This window comes from Haliotis cracherodii, unplaced genomic scaffold (assembly GCF_022045235.1).
Source record: "Haliotis cracherodii isolate W230 unplaced genomic scaffold, xgHalCrac1.p SCAF_7, whole genome shotgun sequence".
Classification (NCBI taxonomy): domain Eukaryota; kingdom Metazoa; phylum Mollusca; class Gastropoda; order Lepetellida; family Haliotidae; genus Haliotis; species Haliotis cracherodii.
Genome location: NW_027266330.1, coordinates 30,263,503 through 30,281,265, shown reverse-complemented (window position 1 = coordinate 30,281,265; position 17,763 = coordinate 30,263,503). Strand labels below are relative to the sequence as shown.

Here is a 17,763-nt window from a genome sequence, read left to right as displayed (position 1 = left end):
ATACGTTTTCTGCTGTTGTTGCACGTCACCAAGCTCTGTCGCAAGCTTATGTTTACAATGCATTGTACACGGCTCTTCATAATTTCATAAAACCATTTTTGTGTCAATTATGTGCACGTTTTTAAAACATTCCAATGGGGATTTTAGGAAATGTAGAGCCCTGAAACAGTGTATATGTTTACCCAAATATTTTTCTTGGGGGTTAACGGTTGACCTAACTTCTTCAAGTATAAACATTGTTGTAGGTACCCTGCTGTAACAGATGGTTATGTACATATTTGTTTTAGAGTTTAAGGATGCAAATATTTGAAAATATTAGTTCATTTCACACTGTCGACAATTAGATGTCAAATCAAACGATGTGGGTTCGAACCCCGCTGGCGACACATATTTTCCTACAAAATTAATAATCATTCACTTGTCTAACGATGCAAGTTAGTTCCTCTATTCCAAGTGTAAATTAATTGAATGTTGGTTCAAGATAATGTACAATTGACAAACAACTGTCCATTCCTGAAAAAATATTGAACGTTCAAACAATAGAATGATGTCATAGATGAGTTTTAAAAGACGGTAACTGGTTGATCAAGATAGTAATGTTATAGGTTAGGTGAAATAGGGTTTACATTACATTCAATATTTCTCTCCTAAAGCGATGTGGATGCGTGTGTATTGTGTATGTGGCTGCTTGTACATATCCAGGCTAATGCCATCTTCCCGAGGCAAGAGTGTTAATGGACTATATAAAAGTCCAGTTTCCACCCTTGCCGAACTAAGCAGGAATTATGGAGTTACATTTTGGCTGGACTAACAAGTCTATGCATAGTCCAATCAAAGTTGGCACCGAAATCGAAATCCGGCTCGTATACTGTCGTGTAGATTTCGATCGATTGCAGGATTTGCGAAGCATGTGCACTGCCAACTTGTCAGCAGATATTTTCCAAATTTTTCATGTCTTTAATCAAGGTGCTCACGTGATTTGATGCATTTCATGATGTAAGACCCGTTTTATCAAAGTATAGATCTTGATTTTCGATCAGATCGTCCTGACTGAGCGCCACCATGTGTGAAGCAAACACAAGTGATACAAACGGTGGAATCTGATTGGTCCATAGTAGAGGCTTAGAAGGGACATAACTGGTATTAGCCACTGGTGGCACTACGATCGAGCCTAATAATTCCAGCCTAGTTCGGCAAGGGTGGAAACTGGACTTTTAAAGTCAGTTAACTCTCTTGCCTTAGGAAGATGGGCTAACGCTGGTTTCATAGTGAGATACCATTTTGCAGTTTAACATGGATACTGTATACGGACTCCAAGCCGACCAGTACTTGTTTTATCCCATTAATGCCGAGCACCAGGCAGGGTAACATGTAGTACCTCCTTTTGGCATGACATGTCCAGGGGTCGAACCATAGACTTTCCACTCTCCAGGCAGATGTTCCTTCCACTAGACCACTGAGTACTGTTGAAGGCCATTACATTGTTATTTCTGGAATTTCTTAAAGGCAACATATACCACCAGCAGCCACCAACTTGATGAGGCCTTCATAGAAAACAACAGGAAGCAATGTAAGGGAACATTATTTATTTATAAATAATGCAGTGGGACTGTACAAGTCTCATGTTGACAAGTTGTGCTGCTTGTCCGTACACAACTTACAGGGGAAAAAAATATTTTAAAAAAAATTAGAAAAAAATGGACAAGATCATCACAGGGTTTGGGTTGAGCTTCTATGTTCATATTAAAATAATCCCCAAAAATGTTCATGTCCTATAACTTGTCAGTTCTCGTCTATTACATTGCAGCACATGCTATAATTCTTGTTGAAACATCCCTTCTTCTGCTATACTATGCAACAAAATAACCTGTTTTTGAAATGTAACTGAAATGCGAACGCCCGAACTAATCAGAATAACAATTAAATCAAACTGATCTAAAATAGGAACCATCCTTGAATATCCAGTGGGCTATATTGCTATATTGCCATTCTGTTATAAATACTCTGGACCCATTTGCCACCAAAACTCTTTCTGAAGTGACATCACCATCTGCGTATCAGTAATTTAGCACAGTGTTTCACTAATGACATACATACAAAAGCCTTTTGGGGCCATTTGATTGTTTATTTTTTTCTTGAAATTTCAAGCGACAAACTAAGTTGAAAATTCAAGATTATTATATGGAAATTTCAAGATAAGATTCAAATTTTAAGATCATAACTTGAAATTTCAAGAAAAAAACCAATGGCCCTGAAAGGCTTCTGTAAGTACATGTCTGAGGGTTACTTTTCAGCGTTGTGCTACTTGGATTGGGCTAAATACAAAGCTTTGGTAGCAAATGGGTCCTGGGTATAATACACTGAAGAAGATCTTGTAAGATCGAAGATGCAAAGTGCATAGGTCTTCAGTTATAACAACCGAGATATCTTTGATTCAAGTCTGATGCTGAGAAGAACACTGCATCATGTGAGTATTTTGTCATATCATGGTGTTAGTTGATGCACGGATGAAGAAAGAATCTCAGGAGTTTACCACTTTGGTGAAATCTACCAGCAAGGGTATGGTGCAGACAAACCAAGGATCATGTACGGAATGGATTCAAACCCACAACCCATGGATCCTGAAAAGGGATGCAACTCTGCTCACTGAACTGCAATACGAAGACCACTGGCTACCTCAACCCCAGTACTCCCTTAAGCAATATCATCTTTGCATTCTTACGTTATTGACTTTTTTAAAATTATATTATTTTGAAAATTATTCCACCTAAGTCATTTTGTTTCGATCGTCTTTCCATTTTCACCTCCAAAACCCAGAACCCTGTGTAGATTCAGCCTTGTGAACGGAAGGATTTTTGTGCCTAAGACAACAAAATGTTTTGAAAAAGTTGAACTGACTATCATTCTTACACACAATCTACACATCTCTCACACACAGCACTTATATATGATGTGCCAAATCTTCCATCCATCACTAAACATTCTCATTTCATACTACATCAAATATTTACACAGAATCAGGGTGGGGTAAATATGCAGAGTTACCTGCCCTTGTCTTCACACAGGATTGTAGAACTCGAGTCATTAATCAAGCCATGTCCATATAATTGTACCATATTTACATTACATCAAGCTGGAGTAAACATACCAGACCAACAGTTCCAACCGAGAATTACAAACTATTTCTGGATTCAAGGTACATCCATTACAATTTTTTTCAAAAATTTACGTGACAGACTTATCATTATGAAGTAAAGATAGTCTTTGAATCCATGTCTTAATGTATTAATAATCCAGCATCAGGTGAAGATGAAATGATCATAGTGACGAAGTGAACTGACCTTCTAAGGGACACACCATTTACTATTTTGAAGGCCGGGGATTTGGGGAGAGATTATTTCAATTGCTTCAAAACACAATTTTCCATTTCAGTATATCCAGTCTGTCCAATGTACAATTTTTTTTAAGGACATCTGAAGATATTTTTTTCAGGAACAAAATATGAAGAAATCAAATCTCAAGCCCTTGAGAATAGCAAATGGTCAGCTCCTTAAACCCTTAATGGCTATGACCTTGACTCCACATAATTCCATCCCTCTGTCAAATCTTTAAGGACAAGAGCAGATAATCCAGAAGAAACACACACTATAAAATGTGACAGGGTCAGAAACATGTGGTCATAGCGTCAACACAACTGTCCAAGGAAGCTGCTGAACCAACGAACCCGTCTTCATTCACAGGACTTCAGGTATCTGTCTAAGAACTAGAATATAAACATTGATTCTTGTTAATGATGACAATGAACGGTGATGAGTTTTTTCTTGTCACACAAACATGTTGACGGATAATTGTTCATCAGGGAGGAAAAATATAGAGAGATGTGTTTAAGCAGGGCAGCTCTCACTGCACAAAATATAATCATTTCTCTCAGCTGAACATGACGTACAGAACCTGTGGTGTTCTTTACAAGCAATGCATGGACAGGTTTGTTTGAGATGAAAGCATTGTTTAAGTCATCAAGATGATGGGCTAGAACTAGTGAACTAATGTTATATGGAAATGGACAATTTCTTAGAAGCAGCCTGCAAATGTCGAAACTTGTAATGCTTTTTTTCATCACAGTTTTTTTAAATACAGACTCTCGCACCCTTCACGGTCACTCTTCACATGAAAATAAACAGTCACAGAAATCCTGTCTGTTTCAAATCCAAAAATACACATTTGCAGTAGTACAAAGCATTTTTAAGTTATTTACAGCTTCATAATCTTCACCCATACTTGTAAATATTTCAAACCAAAGTACACAAAACATAATAGTAAACAGAAGTCTGCCTCACGTACACGGGATAGTTCACGCATTCCCGTCCCGGTTATCTCCCTTGGCAAATCACAGTCATGCCTCGTGGTCGGATGGTAGACCCAGTTGGACATAGATCATCTCGAGAAAGGTGTAACATATATATGCAGGGTAGAGCTTGCAGTTTGTATTGTATAATTATACCAATGCCACACCTCATACTGAAATAGAAGTACTTTGAATAATGATTTCACCGTACTGGTGAATAATGGGCGATTTTGACAAACGTCGTGATGTCTATTCCTCTGTCCTCCACAACACTTGATATGGTCTACAAACAGTAACCTGCATATAAATTCGAAGTACTGTCTGAAATGATCTACATTAACACACTCAGTATTCATTCATAGTTGTCTGTGGGGATGAAACCCCTAGCACAAGACTCGGTAGCACTGATGAAGGTCAGTGGAACTGCCCCACAGCTGGAGGTATTAGGCCATATAGTGGTAGTTCGTGGGGTTATCCTTGTCTCTCTCCATGTAGTCACGGTCAATAAGGCTCTCGATTCTTTTCTTCAGGTCAGGTGACTGAAACATTCATCAGGATTATCATATTTAAGGCTTACAAAATTAAAAGAATTTCTCAGGCAACGGCTTTTAAAAATATAGTGTGGCGGGCAGTGGATTTTTTGTTGTTCAAAACTCCTATTTCCGCCATGACCATAACACGAGATGAGCAGTAAAGGGAATTAACTCTGGCTATTTTGGATCACGTTGTTTTTAGGTATTATGATTTTAATTTTTTTTTTTAATATGGAAATAAAAACGGCAGGCTTTATGATGATGCCAGCGGTGGCTGAGAGCCAAGACTTATTTTTTTTAGCCTAAGCATCAACAAAAAGTGAAGGAGTGGACAAGTATTGTTTTTTGTGTTTTGGGCAAAATTCCATTGTTTCATGGCAGGGGAGACTATACTTTACAGCATCTATGGAAACTATGTGAGGTGAGGTGAAAAAGAGTTTGACATAGCATTCAAGGTTATTGCACTTATATAGCAGCATGCATATGTGTGGCTGCTTGTACTAGTCAAGACAAAAGCTGGTTTTACAGTGCAAGCTGAATTAGATACTATGACAAAATGGATACCCTGCGTAGACACTGTATACTGACTCCAATCCGACCAGTCCTTGTTTTAGCCCCTAAATGGATACCCTATGTAGACACTGTATACTGACTCTAAGCTGACCAGTCCTTGTTTTAGCCCCTAAATGGATACCCTATGTAGACACTGTATACTGACTCTAAGCTGACCAGTCCTTGTTTTAGCCCCTAAATGGATACCCTATGTAGACACTGTATATTGACTCCAAGCTGACCAGTCCTTGTTTCAGCCCCTAAATGGATACCCTATGTAGACACTGTATACTGACTCCGAGCCAACCAGTCCTTGTTTTAGCCCCTTAATGGGAAAACTACGCAAGACAGTAACAGAGAGTCCACAAAGAAATTGCTAAAAAAAGGACTACAAAACAACAGTTTCCAACAATTTCACAATCTTAAAGTAAATATTATGCAATATTAAATATTTTCCACAAGACAGTCTGACCATCCTTATCATAAAAAGATCTTCATCTTCTATTCTATGTCTATCATACGTTTACCACTTTGGTAAAATCCACAGACATGGGTATGGCGCTAACAAACCTGGAAACATAATCAGGCCAAATGGGTTTGCATCCATGATGGTTAGTTTTTGCGAACACCTAAGAGACACAACACTGCACAGCGACAACGCTACACCTCGAACAACTGGACCCCCTGTTCCCCCTGGCTAACCCACATAACTGCCGTGGATGACTATGTGATATATCTCGCTCACCTTGACTGGGAATTTGAGCTGGTTGTAGAGCTCCGCAATGAGGAGGTTATGACTGAGAGTCTTGCGTGTCTTCATGATGCGGACAATGGCAGCGTCTACTTGGTACTGTCGGTCCTGGAACACTCGTTCTGTTGTGCTGGTGTTTTCCTCTTGCTAGTAACATAGGAAAACAAATAGTGATGAACTTGGAGTGAACGTTGCTCAACGTTGTAGTATCCTTGCGGGGTTTTACACATGTGCAACAAATGTCGAGACAGGACTCAGAAAAAGAAATATACTGTGTCCCAAAGGATGCACAAAAATATTCATTTTACTTACAGGGCATCAAGAGCAGTCACAATCTCATTAAAATCAGATCTTAGTTCTTGCTACAGCTAAACAAAGATCTGAGGACATCCCATTACGGGTCATGTCAGACCGACCTTGCGCGAACTTTGACCGACCATTGGAATGACCAATCAGAAGGCAGCTTTCTCTTGCTTTACAGCACTAATTTCAAATTGGTGACTACGCTTCGATACATATTTTGACAAATTCTCGAATACGAATTGGAAACCTGAACAAAAAGAAGATTCTGGAATGGCTAATAGATGGTCTGTATGGATTCAGTTGTTAAGCCCATAACTATCATGGTGGCATGATTAGAAATCACATTCCGACTGTCACTTTCATAATCTGGTAAGCGATGCTTTGATTGGTCGGGATGGGATGTCCTCAGATCTTTGTTTAGCGGTAGCGAGAACTGAGGTCTGATTTTAATAAGATTGGAGCAGTCATGGGTGTCTGTGATTTCACCCATCAATCATGACCACTGTCCACATGATCATAGACTCATTCCAGGGTTTAAAGTAATTATCAAAATGTACACTACACCACTTCATTACTTTACAGGACCATCTAAAATAATTATTGGGTGTACCCCATGGTCCCCACTTTTGTAAGTCAAAATAAAACCTTGCCATTGTGATAAGTAACATTCAAACAAACAATATCAGCCTCTTAAAATAAAATCTGGACCAGACAATCCAGTGACTGTGTTTGTTTCTTTTTTGTTGTTGAATATTCCAGCTATATGAAGGCAGCCTGGAAAAAAATCAAGTTTGGACCAAACAATCCTGTGATTGATACTGTGAGCAACGAATCACGCCATCTGGTTCAATCACAATCAACAAAGTCAACGAGTTTGACCACCCGATCCATTGTTCACCCCTCACTACCAGCATAGGTTGCTAGGCACCAATTATAACTCTGAATCCAGCAAATGCAGCCACTGAATACATGAACAAACTGTATATCATTACTCATAGTGTACAAACTTCATCTTCCCAAGGCAAGAGAGTTAACTGACTATAAAAATCCAGTTTCCACCCTTGCCGAACTAGGCTGGTATTATGGAGTCCATTTTGGCTGGACTAACAAGTCTATGCATAGTCCAGTCAAAACCGTGCATCGAAATCGAAATCCGGTTCGTAAACTGACGTGCAGATTTCGGTCGATTGCAGGATTTGCAAAGCATGTGCACCGCCAATTCGTTGTCAGCCAATATTTTCCAAATCTTTTCATGTTTTTAATCAAGGTGCTCACGTGATTTGATGCATTTCGCGATGTAAGACCAGTTTTATCACAATATAGATCTTGATTATCGATCAGATCGACTTGGCGCCACCATTTTGTTTGAAACAAACACAAGTGAAACGTGAGGTGGAATCTGATTGGTCCATAGGAGAGGCTCAGAAGGGACATAACTGGTAATAGCCACTGGTGGCGCTACGATCGAGCCCAGTAATTCCAGCCTAGTTCGGCAAGGGTGGAAACTGGACTTTTAAACTTAACTCTCTTGCCTCGGGAAGATGACAAACTTAGACATGGTTCTGGCCTCATTGATGTTTGCTTCGATACTAATATCGAACCATGTCATAACTGCAACTGTGGGCAAGTAGTACGCCGGTCGGCAATACTCCAGCTTTCTCATGGCGCTGTAAATAATTACGTATGGGCAGGCAAACAAGTGGTTGATAGCATCAGCAACAATCATTGCCATTCATGTGAGACGACAGAATCAGCCAGCTCACAAACTGCAACCACCCATCCTTAAGCGATGGCTTTTCAGCATTAGAAATTGGCACTAGTCCTATAGTCCTTGCCAAACTGCCCAATAGTTAAGGTATCATGACTAGTAGAAATTTGCCATTTTAAGGGGTTTTGCGATATGTAATCATTATAATATAAGGAACAGTGGAATGAAACTGTTAGTTTCTAACGCTGCTTTTCCGACGAAGCATGGGTTTCTGGGGACCTATTTGGATACAGTTAGTTGGTTGGTTTGTTGTTTAACAATCAGCAATATTCCAGCTATATGACGGCAGTCTGTAAATAATCGAGTCTGGACCAGACAATCCAGTGATGAATATCATGAGCATTGATCCGCGCAATTGGGATCGATGACATGCATCAACCAAGTCAGCGAGCCTGACCACCTGATCCCGTTAGTCGCCTTTCACGACAAGCACAGTCACCTTTTACGGCAAGCATGGGTTGCTGAAGACCTATTCTACCCCGGAATCTTCACGGGTCTAGTTGGATACAGAATCCCAAGAGTGTATGTCACAGGCTCACTAACTTGGTTGATGCATGTCATTGCATCACAATAATTGATGCTCATGATGTCAATCACTGGATGGTCTTGTCCAGATTATTTACAGACTGCCGTCATGAAGCTGGAATGCTGCTGAGTGTAGCGCTTAACAACAAACAAACTTCCAGCTACATGATTCACGGCTACTACAAACCGTTTCCTTCATCTGTATCTGGTTAATCTTGATTCTGTACAACTTGTGTTTGAAGTCATTGCAGAAAGAAAACTTGTCATCATCTTCCACTTCCTTCCCCTGAAAACCAACAAGAAATGTTACCATGGAAACAGGATAATACAAGCAACATCTATCTTAAGAACACTGGTATGAAATCAGAAAGATGCTATCATCACAATAGTGTTAAGATTTGCAAAAGTATGGAAATGATTTGTAGCTTTTTCAATAGCCACACATCAACCCTAATATACTTGCTAACTGAATAACTACTGCTTGACACGGTTACTATCAAACAGTGGAAACTGATTTTGACAGCACTTGCCACTCCTAGAAAGTGCAGGAATTTACAATCTGATCCTCTAATCACAACGGTCCTTACTTTCATTAAACCTTACCTTTGGGGCCTTGATGAGAACTCTAGCCTTGCCACAAGCCAGAGACTGCAGAGTGCGACGCAACTCACTGTCCGCTGTAAGAAGTCATTGTGTTAATTAGTTATCACTGTCTGGACTCTGTTGCACAGTACTCATCGGGTTTCAAAGAGAGGAAATCCACAAAAAAGACTAGATCACACTGAATGTAAATGCTTAATGTGCATATCACCTTGTGGGTAAATAAGGCTCACACCACATTCAGCAATATTCCAGCAATGCCATCACCATGTGTGTCTGTTGTTAAACAACACTTAGCAATATTCAAGCTATACGACAGCAGCCTGTAAATAATACCCCTGTAGTCTGGATCAGACAATTCAGTGACCGATATTGTGAGCAATGATCCATGCCATCGGGGTACGAAGGTATACAAACAACCAAGGCATCAAGCCTGATCCCCGATCCATTTGGTTGCATCTTACGGCCAAGATAAGTTGCTGGGGACCAATTCTAACCTGGAATCACTGGGTGTGAGGAATAGAACCAGTGCCTTCCGTATTGCAACTTGATGCAGAAAGTATCCATGTATTGCGATACATACCACAAAAAATTGTATGGGTTCTTTCATCGGTACTTCGCAAAGGAACCTTGTGAAAACTTGCACTTAACTTCATTTTCGTTAGATGATGTACACGTATTTGCATCATTAGATTCATGGTTCCCCCTGCTCATTTCACAAAAGAGTCACGGTGGACACACAGTGGTGTTTATTTATGTCCGGATCAACATAATGTACTTCCTCCGCATATTGTTTACAACTTTGTAGTCATCCGCTATTTTGTTGGATGTTGCTATGGTCAGAACACATTCGTAATAGACACAATAGTTTTGCTTTTTCGATCACAGGAATCAGTTGCTAATTTCTGAATTTCATAATTCTAATTTGACTTATCAATTTTGTAAACTTTACCAACAAGATGAAAATATGCATGACTCTGAAAAACGCAATATACCAGTATTTTCTAAGCAAACAGTGATACGTATTCATCAGTATTTCAAATCATGTTATACCTATAACACCTCTTACCTCTAAACTTTAGGTTGATCGAAACATCTAGGCTGCCTAACACTGTCTCTCATTGCAAACTGATAAACGCATTCCTTATACCGTATTCGACGTAATAAGCACCCAGGACGCTCTCAAAATTAGAAATAGGGGCCTCTTATTAGAGTACTATTTTGGTGAATAAAAAAAAGTTGAAAGATCGGAAATTTCATGGTTTATGCTGACAGTCTGAAATGTTTATATGTGACAGATATATTTTCCAGAATTTAATTGCCCGTAATTAAGGGTGCATATAACACACGAGTGCGTATTATACGCAAATAAATAAGTCTTGTGTACATTGAGCAATCGGAAGGGATACTAATTGGGAATGTTCACTTGCCAATACATAAGCAAATATCGCCATGGGCGCTTATTAGAGTGGGGCGCTTATTACGTCGAATACGGTAATTGCAATATTTGTGAGCAGGTACCCCAACTTTATCTTACAAACAATAGTTTAGTTAGAAGTTGTCATCAATATCATTGTTTGTAATCAACTTCGAGAATGCCAACTGAAGATGAAGAATGAGTGTGATGATCGTTACGTACTGATAGCTGTGGCTGTCTTGATTTCGCTGTATGTGTAGTCATCTCCTTCATTGAAGAGTAGAAGACACAGAGACTGGAAGAGGGATACCTGGAGCTCTTTCTTCACCTGCAAGACAACGTGGAGGTTGAGGGTTCAACACCCAGCAATATTCAATATTCCAGCAATACTCCAGCAACATTATAGAAACATTAAAGTAATATGAGAAGCAATACTCCGGCAATATTCCAGCTACCCTACAACTCCTCGGTCACCAGTTGGTTGGTTTGTTGTTTAACGCCGCACTCAGCAATATTCCAGCTGTATGATGGCGGTCTGTAAATAATCATGTCTGGACCAGACAATCCAGTGATTGATATGATGAGCATCGATCCACGCTATTGGGATCGATGACATGCATCAACCAAGTCAGCGAGCCTGACCACCTGATCCCGTTAGTCGCCTTTTACGGCAAGCCTAGTCACCTTTTACGGCAAGCATGGGTTGCTGAAGACCTATTCTACCCCGGAATCTTCACGGGGTTCGATCACCAGTAATAGGTAGGGCTGATACTGAATTCATCTAATCACTGTGTTCAAATATTCCCCAGTTGAATTGCGTTCAAGATTATTGCACTATATAGGGACAAGTATGCAAGTATGTGTGTGTGTGAATGCTTGTACTAGTTCAGACTAATGCCCGTTTTATAGTGCTAGCTCACTGAGATATCATGTTGAAAGTTTAACATGAATACCCCATTCAGACACAGCAGACTGACTACGAGCCAACCATTCCTCGTCTTATCCCCATAATGTCAAGCACCAGGCAGGGTAACAAGTACCATCGTCTTTTGGTATGACTCGTCGGGGATCGAACCTTCCACTCTTCAGGCAGACCCTCTATCCACTAGACCACAGAGGCGGTGAGGATGAGAAGGAGTCTAACACTTGTTATGTAAAATCAGTCCAACAAACACACCTAAAAATCTCAAAGATTGCCCCGAGCAATATTCCAGCAATATCATTGGCAGGGGACACCAGAAATGGGCTTCACACATTGTACCCATGTCGGGATTTGAACCCGTGTCTTCGGCGTGACGAGCGAAGGCTTAAACCACTAGGCTACCCGACTGCCCCCCCAAGCCATGAAATACTTACCCCAGCAAATGTAGCCTTGAGAACACAATGCCCTAGGGTGGGCTGCCACTGCAGTTTACGACCACTGTGCTTGCCGAGGTAAAATGTTTTGAACACTTCTTGGAACTGAATCATCTGTAAAGGAAAGAACATATTGCTACTTGTTTCTGAGCCATATAAATAATCAAAGAGTACTGTATCCAGCCGCAATGAAAGATGTCAATTTGTCACAGTGATTACAGAAGTGGAAGTCCTCAAAGTTAAAAAGATAAGATCACCATGACAAAGTAGACACAACTTTATCCATAAATTGTGTCTACTTTGTAATCCGTCAACTTCTAAGTAATGCCTATCAAACAAGGTCTACCCTCATTATTCAAAAAAGTTGAAAGAGAGCATATGAAAAAAGTGACAAAATCATTTTCATCAGAGGTTGTAATACAGTGAACTACGTTTATAATGACCAAGCTTATAACAAACTGACGGATGTAACATACTGTATTTTGATCCCGGGCATTTGCTATATATATGTGTATATATGCTTTAATGAACTACAGTTATAACGAACTCAAATAAGTGGTCCCTTTGAGTTCCTTATAACCATAGTTTACTGTACATTGTACGATACCGACTATATAATGTGTTGAATAACTATCAAATAGTGATCATCCTGGCCTACCAGTGGCACCCATCACAAACACAAGCAAAGATAAGTCAATTGTTCACCTGAACAAATATGGGAATATATGGTACAAGTCAAAATAGGGCAAAAGGTTGCTGGCCTTAAATGCTGATCAAACAACTTTTGATTGAGTGAGTGAGTATGGCTTTACTCTGCTTTTAGCAATATTCCAGCAATATCACCGAGGGGGACACCAGAATCCTATATATTTTCTTGAGCGTAGTGCACACTTTTTTTTAGAAAAAACACAGCTGTGTAGAAGGGGGTGCGCATTATACACGATTTATAAGTTTGGATGTTTCTTTCCCCCATTTAAAGACATTACCGTGAGCACGAAACACCGGAAATACCATGTCAACAAATCCATACTGAAGTACGCAACATATTCATGTAATTACACTGTCTGGCTATAAAAAGTGTTCTTTGTATATCTTGACTTATGTTTATAACTTATTTCATTAATTTTATTCAAAATTCCTTACAATATTATTTTTATTAATTTCGGCGAAATCGTGTGTGAAGCAATCGGAAGATCGCACAACTCACCGTTATTAACAGCAACCACGGTCAGAATACCGCTATTGACGCCTTGAAACGAACTTTAGTTGACAGAGAATGGATACATATATCATAAATGACATACTTTGACTCGTTAAAAGTCATATTTGTTTTTGTTTGACGTTTTTCTTTGAAATTCTCGCGATAACGCGATCACGAGATCACGTGCGCGTGAGCCTTGACGGTGACTGGTCAGACTGGTTCCATGTAAAAAATAATACCCGGGAATAGCGATCAGCTGCTTCGCTTAGGGTTATTATTATTTTAAATATGTTTAGTAAAGGCTGCATATAATTAAGAAAATAATCGAATATATTATTCCAGATAAAAACAAATAGTTTCAGATACAATTGTTGCCGATCCTTGCATTAAAAATCCTATAAAGTTATATCATTGGGTGTGTCTTGACCGAATCACCGGTTGATTCCAAGAAAACGTGTGTACAGCTGATTGCTGTTTCCGGCTAAGTTTACGAGAAAATACACAAGGTAATCCTAATCCCTAGATATAAAACAATGCCTAGCAGAACAATAAATACTATTTAAATGTTAAATAAACATGTCTGGCGATTTTTTATCTCGTTTGCCGGACTTCGCTGAAAGGGTACGGTGTAAATTTTTTCTGCGCATAATATTCAAATATCTTTTTTTCCAAAATATTAAACCCACTAGAGGGGGGTGTGCATTATACATGGGTGCGCACTATACTCAAGAAAATACGGTACCAACTTCCTGCAGGAACTAAATACAGGGATGTGAGCTGGTTTTCCCCCAAAAAGAGAAAATGTCTAGGGGGGTCTGGGGGCATGAACAACAATCACATGAACAACTGTAAAACATATAATTCCCTTACAGGCTAAAAGACAACTTTATCTTAAAAACAAGCCATCATCTGAGTATTAACATATCTGTGTGACGCCACACCCCATGTTATAGTGCAATTATTCATGATAGAAAACGTATGATGTCCAAAAACCTATGATGCTGAAAGCTCTGATCGAAAACAGGACAATTCGCGACGGTTGTCTGGTTTTCGATAACATTTTTCAGACTGTTTTTTTTAATCTTTGATTTTATTTTTACGCAGATGATTTTTTCCGAGGACAAGTGTTTTAAAAAACAAAATTTTCAAGTTTCCGCGGAGATTTCACATCCCTATAAATGGGGTAACAGGAAGGCTGATTTCAACAGTTACAGAGACCTGATGCTCTATAGATATGTCGTGTCGCTATCTCTCACCTCGGAGGGTAGGTGCACCTCCATGGGCTGATATGTGGGCCAGTGGCCCATGGTGAGGATGTTCACCGTCAGATCGATTCCCCCGGGGGCGTCCTGGTTCTGCATGTACTGTGCACAGACACAAACACTCATGTTTCAATTCTATCACATACGCTAAAACAGCACCTACCAGTAGACTTGCTTATAAGCCACAAGACCAGGTTATATCGATGGTTGGTAATAGTCTTTGAGAAACTTACTGTAAGAATAGGGGCAATAAATAAAGCAATCTGTGCAAAAATCTTTAATATCAACAACCCAAAAATGATTTTCAGTTGATTTTATTACACATTGTGTGGTCAATATATATGAGCATAGGAAAATGGACAATTTAGCCAACCTTTGTCCAGACCCTAAACACAGCAAGAATATCTGTAGTACAAGCCTTATAAAGTAATTTAGTATTCAATTTAAGAAATAAATAAGGAGGGGGAGTTGTTTATCATACAAATTATAAACCATGAGGGGCATCCAATTTATGACGTCATCAAAACATACGACGCTTTGTTCTTTATTGTTATTTGCGATTTATCGCATAGCTATCTTATATATCTCTATAATATGCATTTCATAAAATAGATATATACTCTTCAACTTTTGATAAAGATAAAGAGTGTCCATCCCAAATCGTATCCTATTCATACGCCAACATCTCCAATCAACCTCTCTGATTTAACCCCACCTGGACACTCAGAATAACCCCAACAAATGTGAAGCGGTATATGCAAACAGCATAATATTGCAAGAAAAAGTCAAATTGAATTATACCTCCTCGTTATTATAATATGATTATCCTCATAAGTTGTCTGTTACTAAAAGACAATGAAACATATGTGAACTATTTTCGGACAAATTTCCCAATATAAAGTGTAGTATCCATTAAGGAAGGTTAATTGAGACTCCTACTTGTTTAAAGGCAAGTGTCAATTCTTTTGACAGCTCCATGTCTTTAAACATTCCCTCCAGCTTCCCAGTGAAGGCTGCACCACACTCTGCTCAACAGAAACAATGATGCATCACACACACAGACCTGCAGTCCCATCAGCTCAGCGGCTAGAGTAACATCCATGGTGCTAGTTTGTTGTGTAGCATCTCAGCAAACACTAAAGTACTCACGGAAATGAAAAAAAACTGTTTTTTCGACCTCAGATCTTAAATAAATGCAGTTAATATACAAAATATGTATATATTCAAACAACTAAATTAGTACTAATTGAGCCGTGGCACAAATACAGCGTATCAAATGTTTTTATGCCTTTTTACACGTAAAAGTGTGCAAAAATGTGAATAAAACAGACTATTGTGAAACAGGGCATAAACAGGTGTAAGTAGATCAAGGTGACCTATGACACCTTGACGACAGGTGAGAACAGGTGCATAATGCCTATAGTCTGTTTCTGCTATGTCAATTTGGACTTAATTTTATTTTTGAATGTTGAAAGTGCCGACAAATTACCTCCTGTAAAGTACATTTTGTGTTGTTCACTGAGATCAAACTAGCAAATCCAGACTAGTACTTTTCGAGTTGTTTTGTCATTTCGTATTTACAGCTACGTAACACTTTGTGTCGATTTTTAAATTGAGAAAAACAGGTTTTTTTCATTTCCGTGAGTACTTAAGTTTTAGCTACATCAACACATCCTGCAATCTCATTAAAATCAGATCTTAGCTCTCGCTACCGCTAAACAAAGTTCTGAGGACATCCCATTACGGTCACGTCAGACAGAACTTGCGCGAACTTTGACCGACCAATGGAATGACCAATCAGAAGACAGCTTTCTTGTGCTTTACGGCACTAATTTCAAATTGGCGACAACGCTTCGAAACATATTTTGACAAATTCTCGATTAAAAATTTGAAACCTGAACTAAAGAACATTCTGGAATGGCTAATAGATGGTCTAGATTGTACGGATTCAGTCGTTAAACCCGTATCTATCGTTCGGAATACCCCGTGTTAAAGTTCTCGTGGTTGCATCATTAGAAATCACATTCCGACTGTCACTTATAGATCTGGTAAGCGACGCTCTGATTGGTCGGATGAAAGGTCGTTCTAACGTGACCCCTAATGGGATGTCCTCAGATCTTTGTTTAGCGGTAGCCAGAACTAAGGTCTGATTTCAATCAGATTGCACAACCTGTAAATAATCAAATCTGGACCACACAAACCAGTGATTGATATTAGGAGCAATGTCCACCCTATTGGGGTATGATCATGATGATGGCATGATGAATCAATTCACCAATCTGGTTGACTCATGCCATTGTGCTCTCTGTTCATTTGTTTCTTGTTTGTTTAATGCTGCACTCAATATTTTAGTAAAATATGAAAGTTGTCTGTAAATAATCAATTCTGGACCAGACAATCCATTGACTGACATCATTAACATTTATTTATGCAATTGGGATACGATGAAATGCATCGACCAAGTCAGCGAGTCGAGTCTGACCTCCTGATCCCGTTAATCACCTCTTACGACAAGCATGGGTTGCTGAAGACCTTTTCTAACCCAGGCCTTCATAGGGGAGTTGCTCTGCATAAGGTACTGGGGACGTATTCTAACCTGGAATCCCCACATATCAGCAGGACTAGGATAAGATGCGATTGTATTCTAGTTTCGAAAGGAATTTGGATACATCTTTTCTTCATGTGACTTTAAGACAACACACACATAGTCTGATCTCATAAAGCACAAATCGAAACATATGATGAGGATAAAATAGTATTTGTACACCAAATAATGCTTTCGTTTAAGTTCAACGCTGTATGGACGAGACAATCCAGTGATGGATATATGAGTGAGTGAGTGAGTGAGTGAGTTTGGTTTAACGCCGCTTTTAACAGTATTCCAGTTATATCGCGGCGTGTCAGCTTAATGTGGGAGGAAAGCCCGAAGTGATGCAGGTCTCCGACGTTTACCACTTCGGTGAAACCCACAAGCACGGGTGATGGATATATGAGAAACATCCCACGCCGTCAGTGAACGATGAGACGTAATCAACCAAATCACAGCCTGACCATCAGATCTATTTAGTGATACCAGGTATACTAATACTCTTGGCAGCTGGCGACCTTTTCGAACCCAGACTCCCCAATGGGTTATCCCGATTTTTAAAA

General features: G+C 39.4%; 1 protein-coding gene across 1 annotated transcript in view; it reads right to left on the bottom strand.

Moving 5' to 3' along the window:
• Positions 1-1,571: 1,571 nt before the first annotated feature.
• Positions 1,572-17,763, bottom strand: part of LOC139447235 (cullin-4A-like) — a 36,325-nt gene continuing 20,133 nt past the window's right edge. The window contains exons 15-22 of the mRNA XM_071228492.1: positions 15,553-15,638; positions 14,608-14,715; positions 12,151-12,264; positions 11,017-11,122; positions 9,381-9,454; positions 8,965-9,063; positions 6,176-6,328; positions 1,572-4,884 (exon numbers count right to left, since the gene is read on the bottom strand). Of these exons, the coding sequence (XP_071084593.1) occupies positions 4,789-4,884; positions 6,176-6,328; positions 8,965-9,063; positions 9,381-9,454; positions 11,017-11,122; positions 12,151-12,264; positions 14,608-14,715; positions 15,553-15,638 (836 nt within the window). The 3' untranslated portion in view covers positions 1,572-4,788. The remainder of the gene's footprint in view (positions 4,885-6,175; positions 6,329-8,964; positions 9,064-9,380; positions 9,455-11,016; positions 11,123-12,150; positions 12,265-14,607; positions 14,716-15,552; positions 15,639-17,763) is intronic.